The sequence below is a fragment of the Magallana gigas genome, chromosome 3 (genome assembly GCF_963853765.1).
Source record: "Magallana gigas chromosome 3, xbMagGiga1.1, whole genome shotgun sequence".
Classification (NCBI taxonomy): Eukaryota; Metazoa; Mollusca; class Bivalvia; order Ostreida; family Ostreidae; genus Magallana; species Magallana gigas.
In genome coordinates this window covers 55,157,839-55,174,913 of record NC_088855.1, presented here as the reverse complement: position 1 = coordinate 55,174,913, position 17,075 = coordinate 55,157,839, and the positions used below count along the sequence as shown (strand labels likewise).

The 17,075-nt window shown below is 30.9% G+C and overlaps 1 protein-coding gene across 2 annotated transcripts; it reads left to right on the top strand.

Annotated features, from left to right (window-relative positions):
* Positions 1 to 11,244: 11,244 nt before the first annotated feature.
* LOC105328110 (uncharacterized) lies at positions 11,245 to 15,409 on the top strand. 2 transcript variants are annotated; one of them, XM_034481207.2, is made up of 8 exons: positions 11,245 to 11,544; positions 11,745 to 11,918; positions 12,060 to 12,113; positions 13,354 to 13,479; positions 13,588 to 13,686; positions 14,118 to 14,225; positions 14,582 to 14,702; positions 14,863 to 15,409. In XM_034481207.2, exons 1-8 carry the CDS (start codon positions 11,493 to 11,495, stop codon positions 14,969 to 14,971), a joined length of 843 nt encoding a protein of 280 aa, XP_034337098.2. In that variant the 5' UTR covers positions 11,245 to 11,492; the 3' UTR covers positions 14,972 to 15,409. The 2 variants fall into 2 exon arrangements, with proteins under 2 accessions (XP_034337098.2, XP_034337101.2); XM_034481210.2 differs by lacking the exon at positions 12,060 to 12,113 and having other exon boundaries at positions 11,247 to 11,544; positions 14,863 to 15,408.
* Positions 15,410 to 17,075: the final 1,666 nt, after the last annotated feature.

Below are 17,075 nucleotides of genomic sequence, written 5' to 3'. Positions count from 1 at the left end.
ATCGGTACAAAACAAGATTCAATTTAATGGAATTTTCAAATTGGATTTTTCAATCCTAGGTTGTCATAACAACAGTTCTGTAGAAAATGGTCCGTATGTTAGACTATAGAAAAACAAGCACAAGTGACTTTCCTTATATTGTCCGAAATTAAAACAAATGTCTGGTTTTATTGTTAATATAACCATTATTTTATTATCATTTCAAAATAGTTTATATATAAACGTACAAATATTTTAAGTTGTATCATTATATTAAAAGATAAAGACTCGGTCTCAGAACAAATAGTTATTGTGAACTGATCCTCCACATCGAACACTTAAATCTCGTTTTCAATTTCACATCATCAGAAACTTCGAAAAAAATTGTTAGACTGGCTTTTCCTTACAGTGTTTAAATAATTAAACCAAACCATTACTTAATTTGCTAAAACATTTACGTTTCTGTTTCCTATTGTCTAAAAACGCTTAAAGATGGAAAATAGAAATTACAAAAATGGCACATCGCTCTACTTTCGAACAATTATTAACAACTATATAGATATTGAAATGTTTATTTTTCAATGAAACTTACAATTGCCCTGCTGGATATCATTTACATGTGAGTTATTTACAAGTTGCTAAAAAAAAATATTTTAAATCACTTTTTGTCGAATTTTAAGTCCCCAGATAACAAAATTCATATTGATAGATTTTTATAAACATTTAGATCAAAAGTATTATAAATATGTGTCTTTCCCTCTTACAAATCTCTTCCAAACAACTTTATAAATCTATGAAATCTTTTAAAGATCCCTCCTTGTTTCAGCATTGCTGGTGATTGATCGGCCAGGTTTGGTTCAGATAAATGGTCATCCTTAACGTTTCATTCTGTGAATCCAGGATATCTTTGGACAGAGTATAGGAATTGTGAAGGAACTGTAAAGAAAAACAATGTAGTAACAATGCATACAGTGTGGAGATGTCTGGCATTTTTAAAGATTGATAAAAAGGTTGCCCGTGTCGGGAATATGATGCATGGGTTCGACCCAATTTTTTAACTGAAACTCCAAAGTGAACACTTAAACCTCATTTTCGATTTATCGTCATTAGACACTTTCTACACAAACTGTGCGAGTTGCCTTTCCTTACAGCGTTTAGATAAATGAACCACCATTTATAGTTCAAAAATTACATTTCCGTGTCCTTGTTTCTGAAAACGCTTAAACAAGGAAAATAGAAATTACGTCAACAGTGTACCACTTTACTTTTGAGCAATTGTTAGCAGCTATATAGATATTGAAATGTCTGTTTTCAATGGAACCTACAACTACCCTGCTGGATATCATTAACAGTTAATTGCAAGTTTCTCAAACATTCTTGAACATCACTTTTTTAATTGATGCTGTAAATTCCTAATTAAACGCGAGAAAAAAATATCTGCTTAAAATCGCGAGAAGCATCTTTCGGAGATTTAATATATCGCTATTATTTTCTGAGAGTTGAAAACTATAAGTAATAAGAATAAAAATTCCACGTCCGCGATTTTATATTCTCGCGATTTGATGCAAACCAGCGGGATTGCAGAATTAAGTGCTCGTGTAATATAGGGAATTAACAGCATCCTAGAAACTACATGTACAAATTCTACTAATTATTAGATCCATTGTCGTCTTCGGAATATTTCATTTTTTCTGTATATATTGGTACACTGTAAATAATTTCGCATACATAAATAAGTGGAAGTATGACTTCCAACGGATTTTGAATTCTGACTTAAAATGATTTTTTTTCATGTTAAAACCATCAAACTAAGTGAAATATATAAAATATAATAATATGTGAAATATTGTCGCTGATAGTGTGTCCTACGTCTATTGTCCAAGAATCTTAAGCATCGCGGATGGTGGTTTTTTTTTAAATATTCAACAAGGGGTTCATTAACTATGTGTGAGTTTGTAAGATTGAGAAAATTTGCGTTAGATCACCCAGAATTATAATTTTATCGGACAATTCAAGTGCCTTTTCAACACACCATTGGAGTTTTTTTCTAAAAGGAAATGTCGGCATTTGGAGGACGATATGCACAACAGGAAAGACTTTAAGAGATATGGTCACCACCGCGTGATTTTCTATCGTGACGAAAAAATAGAACTAAATCCATCAATAATCAAAGTACTGAAGTACCGACGGGAGTTGATTATATCGATTGCTATTTATCTTAAAAACGACTGTATGTTATTTTGCATGGCAAGTAAATTCCTATAAGTTTTTGAATTACGCACATTTTTATAATATGAATCCTACAGGAATTTCGTGAAAATCCAATATCAGTCATGTTGTGTAATATTCAAATAATTATTCCATCAAACAACGTATTAGTAATCGAAATAGTTATGAGAAATTGTATGGATCCAAGCATAATTGAACTCTACTCTCGTTCAACCAGACTCTCAGCTGTATCCGTTAATATCCGATAAGCAAGGCAGACTTACGGAGACAGCCGAGCGTCTGGTTGAACGAGACTATATTGATCTCTGGCGTAGGAATACATAAAATGTACGACTTCAAAAAATATCCAAATTGTTCGTACCATTTAAAATCTGACTATTTACAAGGTACATGTGTAATTATAAATGGAGAACAATGCTTAACGACTCATTACATCGAATATATTGATTAGAACTAAATGTTATCAGCGGTGTTGATTTGTGCTTAGGTCCAAACACTGTTTCACTGTCGGTTTGCCTGAGTAACTGCATAGGAGGAGAGTTAATTAAAATCAACTCCCAAAAATGTAGTCATTCAAAACCTTTGAGTCTCAATGTCTTTAAGTAAAACATAAAATATCGTAGTCTGAAATAATATTTTTTTTAAAAATCAAACTTATTTCTAATACGAAATCCTAATAATAAAATTTTGATTCCTGCCTGACGTCCCTAAAGTTCTCAGAAAAAAATCATTAACAGTAAAATGCATTTCATCTAGAGCTGATATCGTTACAAAGGAACAAGAAGGTCTTCCGTTGCAACTTCGTATCGAAAAAAGATTGTCAATATGATAATAGTAACAATGTAATATACTAGTGCTAATAAATGGAGAAAATGAATGGCATACTTCAGCCCCTTATTGATGAGCACATCAATTCCAATCCAGTAATTATTCAGTCACAGAAAAACACGTAGTTTCTTTTTAATACGTTTGACATTTATCAGCAGCCGCTTAACAATAAATGCCATGTCTATATTAATTTAAAGCAATATGAGCTGCAGTTTTCATATTGAATTAAAAAAAAAATTCTACTAAAATGACAAAAGATATCATGGTTTTAAAATTTCTGTCAGCTGTTTTTGTGGAAAAAGCCATTAAGACACCTTAATTGGAGCAAAATGGAATTACTGTCGTCATGTACAAAAATTGATCTGCTATATATTCCTTATAAGTGAAATCTTTTTTCTGAAAAAAAATTAAGATTTTTTCAAATCTTATTTATCATAAAAATTTAAGTTACAAGCAGACTTATTACACTAGCAGGTTTTTGCAGCAAAATAAAATTCTAAAAAATAAAGCTCATATTGTTCGAAGAGATTGCCCAATTTACAAATTTTAGATCATATTGAACCATATTTACCATGCTACTTCCTTGAATATTGGTTTTAATGTAGTAAATATCTTAATAGTAGAGCTTCCATTGTCTATAAACAACAAATCTATTAATCTAATTATTTTAAGTTAAAAGCAATATTTGTTTACTTGTTTTAAAAAGGCAAACTGCCATGCATTTTTGGTTTTTTATTTATTCAACAAATACAACGTTGAAAAATAGTTTGCTTGCAAACATTTTGAAATGCATACATCTGTCAATAGCTGGCAACCCTGGTTATCTATCTTTGGAACTATTATTTAGTCATAGTCGTGTTATTTGTCTTATTCAACTTTTTGTTTATCAGATATTATTTACTTGCTTTCATCTGTCTTTTTTCCCTCTATTATTCATTGTTTTTGTTTTTTATTGTATTTTTTTGTTTTGGTTGTTTGGTTATTTTTTTCAATTTAAGCAACCTCTTCTATTTCATTGAATGTGAGTGAGCGAGCAAGTGTGAATGAAAGGATATATATTTTTTAAAACTGTGTTGCATTTAGCTAAAATGTTTCTTGGAGGGTAAAATTAAAAAAAATTGAAATTAAATTTTCTGCTCTTGCATATTTCACAACTTACATCGTTTGGATCTTGAACTTCTCAAACAGCTTCTTTTTATTTAAGGATAATACATTGAAAAGCACTCTGCATGACTATTCAAATAAAAAAATAGTTCAAGGTCACAACACACCTTTCACTTTTTCTGGTCAAACTAAAATTATATTTTACATACGTAGGTAACAACATAGAATAGTCATCTGTTTCACTTAATTTGCTTGTACGGATTTGGTTCTTCTGTGTTTATTGTTCATCTATTTATATCCGGAATTACACAGTTTATGACTAATCGCTATGCTTCGTGTTTTTCCCTTAAGCTTATTCACATTTGATATCAATGATTGAAATATGAGGTCTGATTAAAAGCCAAGAGTCTTTATCAACTTTATTATACCAATTGTAATTTCTGGTCAGATATTAAAATACACATTTATCAATATACTATATATCATAATATCATTGTCAGTATTGTACAACACAAAATTTTTAATTTATGACTTTTTTATGACTTTGACCTTGTCTCAATAATACAGGTTAATCAAGCAGGGTCTATCATCGTCTAAAACTTGTTGAGGTCTGTCATGTATATGCATTAGAGTAGAACGGGACGCTTTATCCCATACATGATGATTAATGGGTGAACCCTTAGACTTTTCTCTTGTTGTTGGGCATAACCTCATGAAGTCTCCAACAAGTCAACACGCGTTTAAGTTTTCAGACTTTTTTAAAAAGACTTTTTATGAAATAAACTTTTACGTGAGTTTGCTAGAATGAGCACCGAAAGTATGATTCCAACGGCATGTTTCTTCTGCTAAGAACTGTGACCGCTGACGCCCGTTTTCCGCCTACATTTTACATCCAAATATTTCGTAATTTCTGTCAGATATTCAAAAACAAATTTATCTACTAAAAACCATGATCAAATCCTAATTGATTTATATCATAATAAAATTCAAGGTCAATTTATTGATTTCTAAACAAAAGTTTTGCTAACGGGGGGTCTAAAAGAATTTCACTTAAATCGGTCTCTATAAGCAAGGAAAATATTATTTAACGTCCGATATGCGCATAAAAACTTAATAATCACATGCTTACATTAGATATTAAAGTAAAAGTTCGTTTCAATTCATATCTGTTAATTATTTTTCGAAAATTTACAAAGCGAAATTCTTTTTTGAAATGTATTTCGGTTTGTAGACATACCCCCCCCCCCCCCCCCCCCCCGTTAAACAACAAACCCTTTGGTATAAATATGATAAACAACAATATAAAAAACCCATCAAAAGGAATTTTTGTATCGGGGGGGGGGTTAAAAAACATTTCCATTTTCCGTTATATTCTATTATGAAATGAGCTGAATGAGTTATTTTAACCCAAAATACAAACTTATCTCTCTTTGATTGACCAAATCATCTATATTTAATGAAAAAATACATAAATGATTACATTATAAACAAATTACTTTTATTAGACAATTTTCCAAAAATGACAATGCTATCGTTCGCATTCCTTAAAGGATTTTCTTTGGTGTTTAAATAACTTTCTTCAAATTAGTATTTTCGCCTTATCTTAGATCTCAGACTCAGCAATTCGTATATTTTTTAAATCGAACTCGTAAATCGATTGGACATACGAAACTGAGTCTTAATGATGTGTATCTTAGTTTGTAGAATTCTCAAAGTATCAAATGAAGAATGAAATTGATAGTGACGAAGTCTATTTACCGCTAGAACTAACTCCTTTTTCAACACTTCTTTTAGGCTTCTGCATTTGAGTAAAATGCACCCTGGAATAATATCGGTAGCACTTCTAATTGACCGCGAAACATTAAGCGTCGGGATGCACTAGTCGGCATCCTCCGCACTCTCTACACTGACATGAAGGTACTGAACTTTTCTCTCCACTGCGGTCAAAAAAAAACTCCACTTTGATTCTAATTTAAATCGTCTTCTTTATCTGTAAGCTCCTAAACTCCTGGTGAAACTCCCTACAGATTTTATATTCTATTCAATATTTTACAATTAAATTCATCTTATTCTACAAGAAAATCAATGAAATGTGGAAAAATATTAGAGAAATTAGAAGAAACGTACGACCCAGATTAAACTTAAAATCATAGTTTTGCTATTGCGTGTGATACTACCCACATACTTTTAACTTTGTATCTGCGTTTTATTATTTCTAATCTAATTTATGAGTATATCAATGTATACAAATTCTATCATTTTACCAAAGTCTACCTATTCACAGTTGCCTGAATTTCAATAATTTACGGTTATCAAATCTTAACTAAGCTAATAAGGTATAATAAGAGTTAGTTTTAATCTGGTGATGAACATGTAAGTTGAATTGACCTGGGTTCACATTTGAACCTCTTTTACATCATAACACGGGTCCTCCAAAGGCACAGGAGGAATTCTCTCTCAGGCACAAAACTTTATTCACAGATCACCATGCAGTTCATTGTAAGAATTCTTTATAACAATTTTAAAACCTTTGTGTATAGATAATTTTTGCGGCGTTGTTGACCAGGGACATAAATTACATGTAGTAAATCTTAATTTTCAATGCTCTTTTGGAATAAGGCCTATTAATTTTCTAGGAAGTATCTCTTCTTTGCGGCTGATTATATGAAATGGACATAATAAATATTGGCTGTCGGTAAAGATATATTACCTTGATTATATTCACATGAAGTTTATATATTCTCATATTTTTAGATTTTTTAGACTAAGAAACCTACCACTTAGTCATTTCTCAACCATACTATCAATTTTTTTTTAGAGCAGAATATTATCTGATATTGGTTTATTTTGCATAGTTATGTCATCATTGGAATACCATACTGTAGATTATTTTTTACAGGGTTGCATTATACGCTGGCGGCATTTAGGTCCTTGGACAGACAGAATGATATATGACTATAAAAGTGAACTAATTATTTCACTTGAAGAAAAAAAATTGTAAATACATTCATCATTAACAGAATGTGTTATAAACTGAGTTCGTTGAGTGTCATGTGATTCACTTGTTACGGCGAATGTACACAGACTAGCCACGGACTTGTCAAGTGAATGCAGTTCATGTTAATGAAGTTGATGGAGTTAAAACGTATTTCCCCATTCGTATTTTTTTTAATAAGTATGACGTAATTACATATGCTGCATCCTTACATCAGCTATTTCCTTAATGGCAATAGGTGTGGTGAAAAAACACTATATACTATAATAAATTTGTATTGGAGGACAACGAAATTCATATACACAAGTAATTTTAGCTTTATAACAAATTAACACTAGTGTTCCAACTTGAACTATTCTTTCAAAAACATTCTCTGGCATCGGTAGCACTTCTGATTGAACGCGAAACATAAAGCGCCGGAATGCACTAGTCCGCACCTTCCGCACTCTGGACACTGACATGAAGGTGCTGAACTTCTCTCTCCACTGCGGTCGAAAAAAATACTCCACTTTGATTCTAATTTAAATCGTTTTCTTTATTGTAATGTCTTAAACTCCTTACACATTTTATATTCTATTCAATATTTTACAATAATATTTATCTTATTCCAGAAGAAAATCAATGAAATGTGGAAAAATATTAGAGATATTTGAAGAAACGTACGACCCAGATTAAACTTAAAATCATAGTTTTGCTATTGCGTGTGTGATACTACCCACACACTTTTAACTTTCTATCTGCATCTTATGATTTCTAATCCAACTTACGAGTATATCAATTTAAACGAATTCTTTTATTTTTACCACAGTCTACCTATTCTTATTTGTTGAATTTTAATAACTTACGGTAATCAAAGCTTAACTAAGCTACAAAGGTATAATAAAAGCTAAGATACGTGTAAAACAGGCTTTTGTTTAAGTCTGATGATGAACATGTAAGGTTTAATTGCACTGGGTTCACATTTGAACCTCTCTTTTACATCCTAACACGGGTCTTCCAAAGATAGAGGGTAAATTCTCTCTCAGGCACAAAACTTTATTCACAGATCACCATGCAGTCCATTGTAAGGATGTTTTTTTAAAGCAATTGTGTTGAGATAATTTTTGCTGCGTTGCTGACCAGGGACATAAATTAGTAAATCATTTATAAATAATAATAATAAATATTGGCTGTCGGTAAAGATATTACCTTGATTTTATTCACATAAAGTTTATATATTTTCATATTTTTAGATTTTTTAGACTAAGAAATCTTCCGCTTAGTTAATTCTCAACCATACTATCGAGTTAGTTTTAGAGCAGAATATTATCTGATATTGGTTTATTTTGCATAGTTATGTCATCATTGGAATATCATACTGTAGATCTTTTAAAGGGTTGCATTATACGCTGGTGGCATTTAGGTCCTTGGACAGACAGAATGATATATGACTATAAAAGTAAACTAGTTAAATCATTTGAAGAAATAAAATATTGTAAATACATTCATCATAAACAGAATGTGTTATAAACTGAGTTCCTTGATTGTCATGCAATTCACTTGTTACGGCTAATATACAAAGACTAGTCACACATTGGTCAAGTGAATTGATGGAGTTCATGTTAAAAAGTATTTCCCCAGTCGTATTTTTTTTCAATAAGGATAAAGTATTTACATATGTTGCATCCTTACATCAGCTATTTCCTTCATGGCAATAGATGTGATGAAAAACACCATATACCATAATATATCTGTATGTGAGGACAAGGAAATACAAATACACAAGTAATATTTGATTAATAGGAACTTTACATTAGTGGTCCAACTTGAACTATTCTTATAGTCTGTCCCAAGATATTTAAGCAGCACATTTGGACGATTTTTAATAAAATACACATACCTGTGAAAAAAGTGCAATTGAAGTAGTTGAAAGGGATAATTTCCAAGATAATTTCATTGACACATTATCATCTTTCACTCGGAAAAATTCACAGAAACAAAAAAAAAAGATTCCTTAAGGAGATTTATAATGGGGAATGTTTACATCTTTTCTCCATTCGGAATACACTCGGAATACATCGCACAATTTTTCAACGTTATCATCCGGGCTTGCTGCAATACAAAATCCCCATGGACATCACAATTTTTAACATTGTATTGAAACCTGATAAGCTAACAGGGGCGTTTCGACTGAGATATTTTGGAAATTTTTCATTACTTTTGAATGAACATCGTTTGAACCCTGGGGTATTTATAGATATCAAGCAATTAAGCAAAATCTGAATTTAGGATATCTTGGGAAAAACTATAAGAATAAAAAAGTTCCGTTGTTTTAGCCCTTTAAAGGGATCAAGATCTTGTTAGTAAAAGGTGTCTATAGATTTCTAAAATTTGAGATATGAATATTTTCAATGATTCTTTATTACAATAGCTTACTTTTATCATGTTAATCGGGGTTTAATTTTCAGATAAAAATGATGATATGTCATGTTTAAACCGTCATTTTAATGAAAACAAAATCAGCTACAAATCTAAGATTCCATCCGTTTATGACAAATAAAATAATTGATTATGCATACAGTCTCTGTAAAACGGCACGTAGAATGTTTTTGGCCTCTTCTTCAAAATTATATTGAATTGAACATACTCAGGAGGTATCGGGGTTTCTTTTTATAGGATATAGGATTTAAAATGGAATGTCAAGAAAATATATCATTTTCTATATAATTCAGTTATGGTCATAAAGCACGGTAAAGGGATATATAAAATCAAATATGACATCAAAATGGAACTTGCATCAAAATTCGAAAACATTCAATAGATTTTGACCTTAAGCCGTAAATGCACTTTTAAATAATATCACATTTGTCTCATGTATCTGTAAACATTTTGGATTAACTCTTAAACCTTTTTGTTATTTTAACCAACTTTATCATTAAGCGTAGTTCTGAAAAAAATATTTTTGATGTCGGAGAAACAAAAGGTCATTCCACTTTCAGTCATAAAAAAGAGCGATTAATCTTCTAATTGAAACTATATCAAATATGTCTTGAAAATGATTATATACATGAAGCACTCTTCAGCATGTGTTAGAAATCAAATTTGATTTAATAAGTGCATTTTGCCACCATGATTGCAATGATTAAAATTGGGTATCATAATGGCAAATTGCTTGAAAATAAAACTGCATGATGCACATATGAAATTATCTATCCTTAAACCTTAAACAAGTAAATGCTCATTTTTCTCTAAAATTAAATAGGTGAGTTTCCCTGTATTAGATTATTGAATTTGAACAGTGCTAAATATATGTTTCAAACATATTGCGATCAGAGAGATAAATTAGAGTAGAACGGATTGATTTTTCATACTGCAGATTTCCTCAAGACACCTTTTCCCCAGTGAAAATTCTATTGTAAACTGATTATCATTCAGTGAGATAAGCTCATAATAGACTGGTTCACAATACCCGTAGCATTAGCTTCCTATTTTGGAGGGTACATTAACATAGGTTATTTTCAAAATTGGTAATAACAATGGTTTATTGCTTTAAAAAAGATGTCGTTTAATTACATTTATATACTAAGAAATTGTTTTTGAAAATCTCATTAACAAAGGGGTATTACTCATGTTGTGAAAGGGCTACTAATAATGTAACTGTGTGTCTAAAGATCATTGATATTAATTGTCATAATACTTACTTTTTCAGTCTGACATAGCAAGCTAGCCACCTTGAAGTACTGATTTGATTTACCAAAACTTTATCTTCCTTCATTTGAACTTTGAATTTTAAGTAAAACAATTCAAATTTTATGTAAAACAAAATATCATAATCAGTATATACAACGATAACGTTTCACTTTTTATAAGAAAAAAGTATAAAAAAGTATATGCTTAAAGATCAGAACAATTAAAATTTGCCTTAAACCGTTTCTTACATTATAAAAATACTAGTTCATGCTTTTACAGGCTTTTTTAGACAAAGATAAAAAACATGTTTTGGTTAGTAGCTACACTGTACTAATATAACCTTTATTTTATTATCTTTTCTATAAAAAGAACTTTTTTAGTTGTATCAATATATTCAATGATAAAGATTCTGTTTCAGATTAAACCAGTTCTTTTAACTGAACCTCAACAGCACAAACTTCCTTTTAGATTTAACATCATCAAATAGATTCTACACAAGCCTTGTGAGTTGCATTTCCTCACAGTGTATGGGTAACTAAAACCAACCACCATTCAATTTGCTTATTAATTTCGTTTCCGTGTCCTTGTATCTAAACTCGCTAAAACAAGGAAAATTGAAATTATGAAAATAGTCCATCGCTCTACCTTCGAACAAATAAATGCATTAGCTATAGCTACATAGAAATAAATGTCTGTTTTTCAAAGGAACCTACATTTACCTTTCTGGATATCATTTACGGGTGAGCCGTTTTCTACTAATTGTTCATACAATGTGGAAGATCACTTTGTTTTGATTTTGAAATCCCATTATTATAAAATCTACTGTGTATAGATTTTGAAAAGCATTGATATCATCTATACAATTAATATGTCCCTTACCCTCTTACAAATCTCTTTCCAACCACTTGATCAATCTATTTAAGTACCTTCCTTATTTCAGCATTGCTGCTGATCTATCGGCCAGGTTGTGCCTCCATGTACTCTTGGAAGGAGGGTCTTAATCACTGTGATGCCTCTGATAGCACACGGCAACCGACACTGGAAGATGTCTCCACCCTACGACAGGACTCCTGGATCTACGTTGCTAGGATCTTCCTGCCCGAAATATCAGAAGGTGAGTTACCTTGCAAAAAAGTTTATTGACGTCCCATCACTAAAATGAGACAATAAAAATCCTTTTATTATCTTATATGTTACGGTAAATAATATGTGCTTTCATAAATTTTGAGCAATTACCTCAGTAAACTTGATTCAGGTTCCTCCATTGTAATCATGAAAGTGAACAACAGTTCGGATAAAGGAATAAAAGGTAAGTTTAAATCCCCACACAGGTAGAGGGTTAAGATATTAAATGTTTTATAAAAAAAAAAGTTTGATTCTGAAAATGGCAATTAATGTCCATAATTACAATACTTTCTGATTAGCTATATATTTCAATGTGTTGAACATTTATCATATTGATTTAATGTTCCTTAATGTATTATTTTGCCTTCTCGTGTATTCTTATCTCATCTAAATGAAAGCTTCTAGTGAGTTTTCTGATCATCTTTTGTCCGTTGTTCGTCCGTCCATATGACCGTCTGTCCGTTTGTCTTTAACGATTTTAACGTTTTCACGATTTCTACTACTAATCTTCTCTTAAACCATTGGCCAAATTTAACCATACTTGAAACGAAGCTTTCATATGGAAAGGGAATTCTAAAGTATTGAAATACAGTGAGTCTCAAAATCATTCTTCTTAAAACCCACTGCGCCAGAAATGAAAATATTAGAGTTAAAGCTTCTATTAATAGTTTTAATTTTAAACTGTCAAAGCCGTGAATCCTGGATAAATAATGGGGCCTCAGGACAGGTTCAACGCTATGCACAGAGATGTTTTTGAGAAAATCTGTAAAACAAACTTCACAAGAACTGCAAGATTTTAATGAGATATATTACTATGCAAGTATCCTCAGATACATGTGCATGTAGTGATATTTTAAACTGTTGAAATAGTGTTCCTTAGAACAATCATATGAAAAGGAGTTTTAAAGTTCCACATAAAAATATAGCAGCAAAATGTTCCTCTCAAGAACTGCAGTGCTTCAATTTGTGATATTACTCAGCAAACATTCTAAGACAATTTAGATTATAAATTGTTAAAACCACCACCCCCGGATCAATACTGAGTCTAAAGGGGCGGAAATAATAACTATTTATACTCATTTGATCATAATTTTTTTTGCAGTTAAATTATTTTTGTTATGTCAAGGCGAAGATAATAATAAGATCGGTCAGTTGATGCATGATTCATCTAATTATATCTAAAAATCTTATGTATTCATCAAATCAATGTGAATCCTATACATATGAACTTTATTAATATACACGTTTGTTATGCTTACTATAACATATGAAAGTTCAATGAAAAAAATCTCAAAATTTGAAAGATTTTTGAAACTAAAATGCAATGCCATACCCTATCTATCTTAATATTTCTAATGACATTTTAAATTTTAAAGAACTCTCCTTTGTCATGATATGATATTTAATGATGAATTGTCTTTGAGATTGTACGAACTGCAGCGATTCCTGTCCGTGCATCGTCTTTAATAGGAACAGGTCCTCATTGATTTCTCAACAACACAAAATGAAGCCAGGCATACATTACATTTTACATGATTATGGATTTGAAGGTATCTCTTGGCCATCGAGAAGTAATAAAATGCAAATGATTAACATTTTTGTTTCATTAAGTATTTTTATTGACATATATTCAATATTCATTGAGATTTTATTTCCAGATTTTCCCGATCCTGACGAATGCTTGAAATATCATGTTAACAAGAAAGCAGCAATGTTTGGGGATTGTAAAGAAAAACAAAATATACAGTGTTTAAATTGTAAGTAACAAAGCATACAGTGTGGATATGTTTTGTATTTTGTATTCAGGGACCAATTTATGTGGCTTTGCTCATGACAATGCCCATATGAATATATACTATGAAATTGCTCTTACCACAACAAAGAAAATTATTGAAAATGCTTTGAAATTGTCGGGTACATGAAATACAAATTACTCTTCAAATTAACAACATTGGCTTAAAAAAGATTTGCATGTTAACTTTACATAACTTTTAAGTCAAAAGCATAAGCAAACGAACAGGTTTATACCGATTTCTATTGTTATAAACATTGCCTTTAGAAGTCACAGCAGTTTGATGCACGTTAAAAAATTACTTAAAATTCCCATCAAGAGTCTTTATTTGAAGTTTATTGTTTTCATACAATAACGACAAGCAAAACAATATTATTAAAGGGAAATGTTTTGTAGATACACAAACTGATTTTGAAGCAACAGTCACTGCTTGTTACCAACCAGATAAGAACGATTTGCCATGTTTTTCTTTACCCAAAATTCGCGAGCGAAAGAGTGATCAAGGTAAATATTAATGTAAAAAAATCCCGATCTCGTGTATAACATTCTTTTGTGTGATTATAAGTCACAAAATTGCAAGTTTAAATAAAGAAATTTTAAAAAAATATGTTGATTAAATTAGATTATATATGAAGAAACATACCTCGATTTCGTAAGTAAGCGCAGAGTATCTATTCCCATATTCGTAAATAAAAAAGTCACGAACTCAAGTCTCACTAATATATATTTTGCTTTGCTGTTTAATTCTTTCGTAATACGTTAATTTGTTATTTACAACACAAACGAATATTTTATATTCTCTTGCCATGTTTATGTAATTTAAAATGTATTAGAGACATTAAAGATTTGAGCTATTACAGATGATTCTATACCCCACTGCACCATTCCTTGGATATGCCAAACAAGACACACGTGTGGTATTCTACTTATTATTGGATCCATTGTCGTCTTTGGAATATTAAATGTTGTCTGTATATACTGGTAAATATTTTGAAAATATAAATTTAATAATCGGTGGAAATGTGCTTTTTAGCGGAATTTAAATTCTGGCTTAAAAAGATTATTTTTATGTTGAAACCTCGAATCTAAATGAAATAATAAAATATATGAAATATAATTATTATGAAATATGTATTTGCAGTAGTGTCAAGTACTTTGTACGGAGAAAGTTAGCCGGCGCAACATTAAGACGAGGAGACTGTTTACCGAGTCCAGTGAAAACAACCGTTCACATTTACTCACACATGTAAAAAAAAAAATTCATGTATAAAACGTTTCAGTAAATTGGGATTGAATTTTTTGTGTGTGTTTATAGCAAGGAACTATATGTAATGATATTTTACAGTCGTCCTTTTTTATACGCATAAAACGGTTGCAAAGCATCTGGGTGTAGAAATACGGCAACAATTATGATGCACGACGCATAATGATAGATTTACAGTGCTCAGTAAGTATGCCGTTTATTATGTAAAAGATTTCATAAGATAACAAAAGAAAAAAGGTAACAAATCGGAATAAAATACGTTTTGTCATGATTCACGGTATTGTATGTGTTCCTATTGCAAGGTGATGTATTCTAAAATTTGAAAATGAAGATAATTATAAAGTGATGACGGGTAGGTGCATGCTTTGTGCGTAATACAACTTTGTACAGAGATCTAAATGTCATCCTTTTTTTTTAAATTATATATCATCATGGTAAAACTATGAAATATGCGGAATTCCAATAAATGCTTTATTTTAATCAAAAAAGAATTGTGTCTCTATTTCCCGTGGCGCCTGTTTTTTAACGTCGCGTTGTTACAGCGTGGTACACAAAGAGGAAACATTTCCCATCCTATTCGATTAGCAGTATAAATTATTGATTTAAACACTTGACATTTTGTTCCTCAATTTAATTCAGTTTCAATGAAGTCCTGGTTTGGTTAAAAAACATTGGAGTCGTTAAAGTCCTTTAAAAATCCTTTTAAAAAAACCACTTATTTTAAAAGGAAAATCTTCTCTGAAGTTCCTTTATAAGCAATTATATTCAATTGTATAGTCTTAGACTCCTAGCATTATAGTAAACCATAATTCATTTGGGTAAATCCTTCCGACAACAGAAAGCAACATGGATATTTGGTTTACATTGTTCAAAGAGTAATTTTAAACATAGAGCATCCGAAAAATTGTTATATAGAGAAAATAAAGACTCTAATGTATCATTTAATATATAATTTGAAAAAAAACCAAATAGGTTATTGAGGATACAATTTTTACGACTAGAATGGTAATGTTTTTAGCAATGAATGCTAATTTTTGGATGTCGTCGGTCCTATAACACACCAAAGCGGTGCAGACAAAATGAATACCACGGTATAATATTTGTCTGCATCGCCTCAATCTGATTAAACTTAGACTTCTAAATCCACTCCTCTACGATACGCTATACAAGTAGCTATGATAATCGTACGTGAGTGGATCTAAGATCTAACTTTAATTAGATTGACATCGCCTTAGTGTGTTATAGGACCGACGATATCCAAATATGAGCATTCAGTTCTTTTATTTATATTCATATTGATGTTTTGTATGAAGTATTTGTGTATGGTCGCTTTAAAACAATTATTCAGGAATATAAAACATACATGGAACAGCCATATTAACATGGTATCTAGTTCGCTTCCGTAACTAAAAAATATAGTGCTAGAAACTTTGTAGAGAAATTATTTTTTATTAACGAGTAGATATGATTTAATGATTATTTCTAATAATTACATATCAAATAAGTTATATAAGTATGTTAGTTTAAACGTTTAATTTTATCTTACAACAATAGATACACTCAAAACACGTGAAGTCTTCTACATTGATGATCATAGCGCATAAATAAACTAAGTGTATTCACAGGAAAATATTTACATTCCACATATTTTTCGCTTGTAAAGTGTGTTGAAAGCTATGGCAGTTATAACACTGTAATGCCCATGGGGTACTCAAAGGTTAAAATGACGAGTTTTATTATGACGTCACAAACGTTGAAAGCTGTAAACTGCAACGTCACAATCGAAAATCAAAGTTCACGCTTGTAGCTGTTACTAAGGCTCTTCCATTAATATGAACTTACCCATAGAATAGGTTAGACATTTTAAAGTATAAATCACATTTCCGGACAAGGCATGAAGTAAAAAAAATGTAAATATAAGCATTAAATCATGATTTTTTGAAGTATACAGTCGCATAACTGTGGCAATGCGTGCATACAAATTTTCATAACGCGCTAACGCGCGTTACTCAATTTGTATGCACACACCGCTGAAGTTATGAGACTGTATACTTCAAAAAATCATGATTCAATGCTATATTGAACGTAGC

Excerpts from the sequence above, each read along its gene's own strand:
- LOC105328110 (XM_034481207.2), top strand. The coding sequence starts at position 11,493 with ATGTCTGTTTTTCAAAGGAACCTACATTTACCTTTCTGGATATCATTT. Across the intron at positions 12,114-13,353 it reads TTCGGATAAAGGAATAAAAG|ATTGTACGAACTGCAGCGAT; the intron begins GTAAGTTTAAAT and ends ATTGTCTTTGAG. Across the intron at positions 14,226-14,581 it reads CGAGCGAAAGAGTGATCAAG|ATGATTCTATACCCCACTGC; the intron begins GTAAATATTAAT and ends GAGCTATTACAG.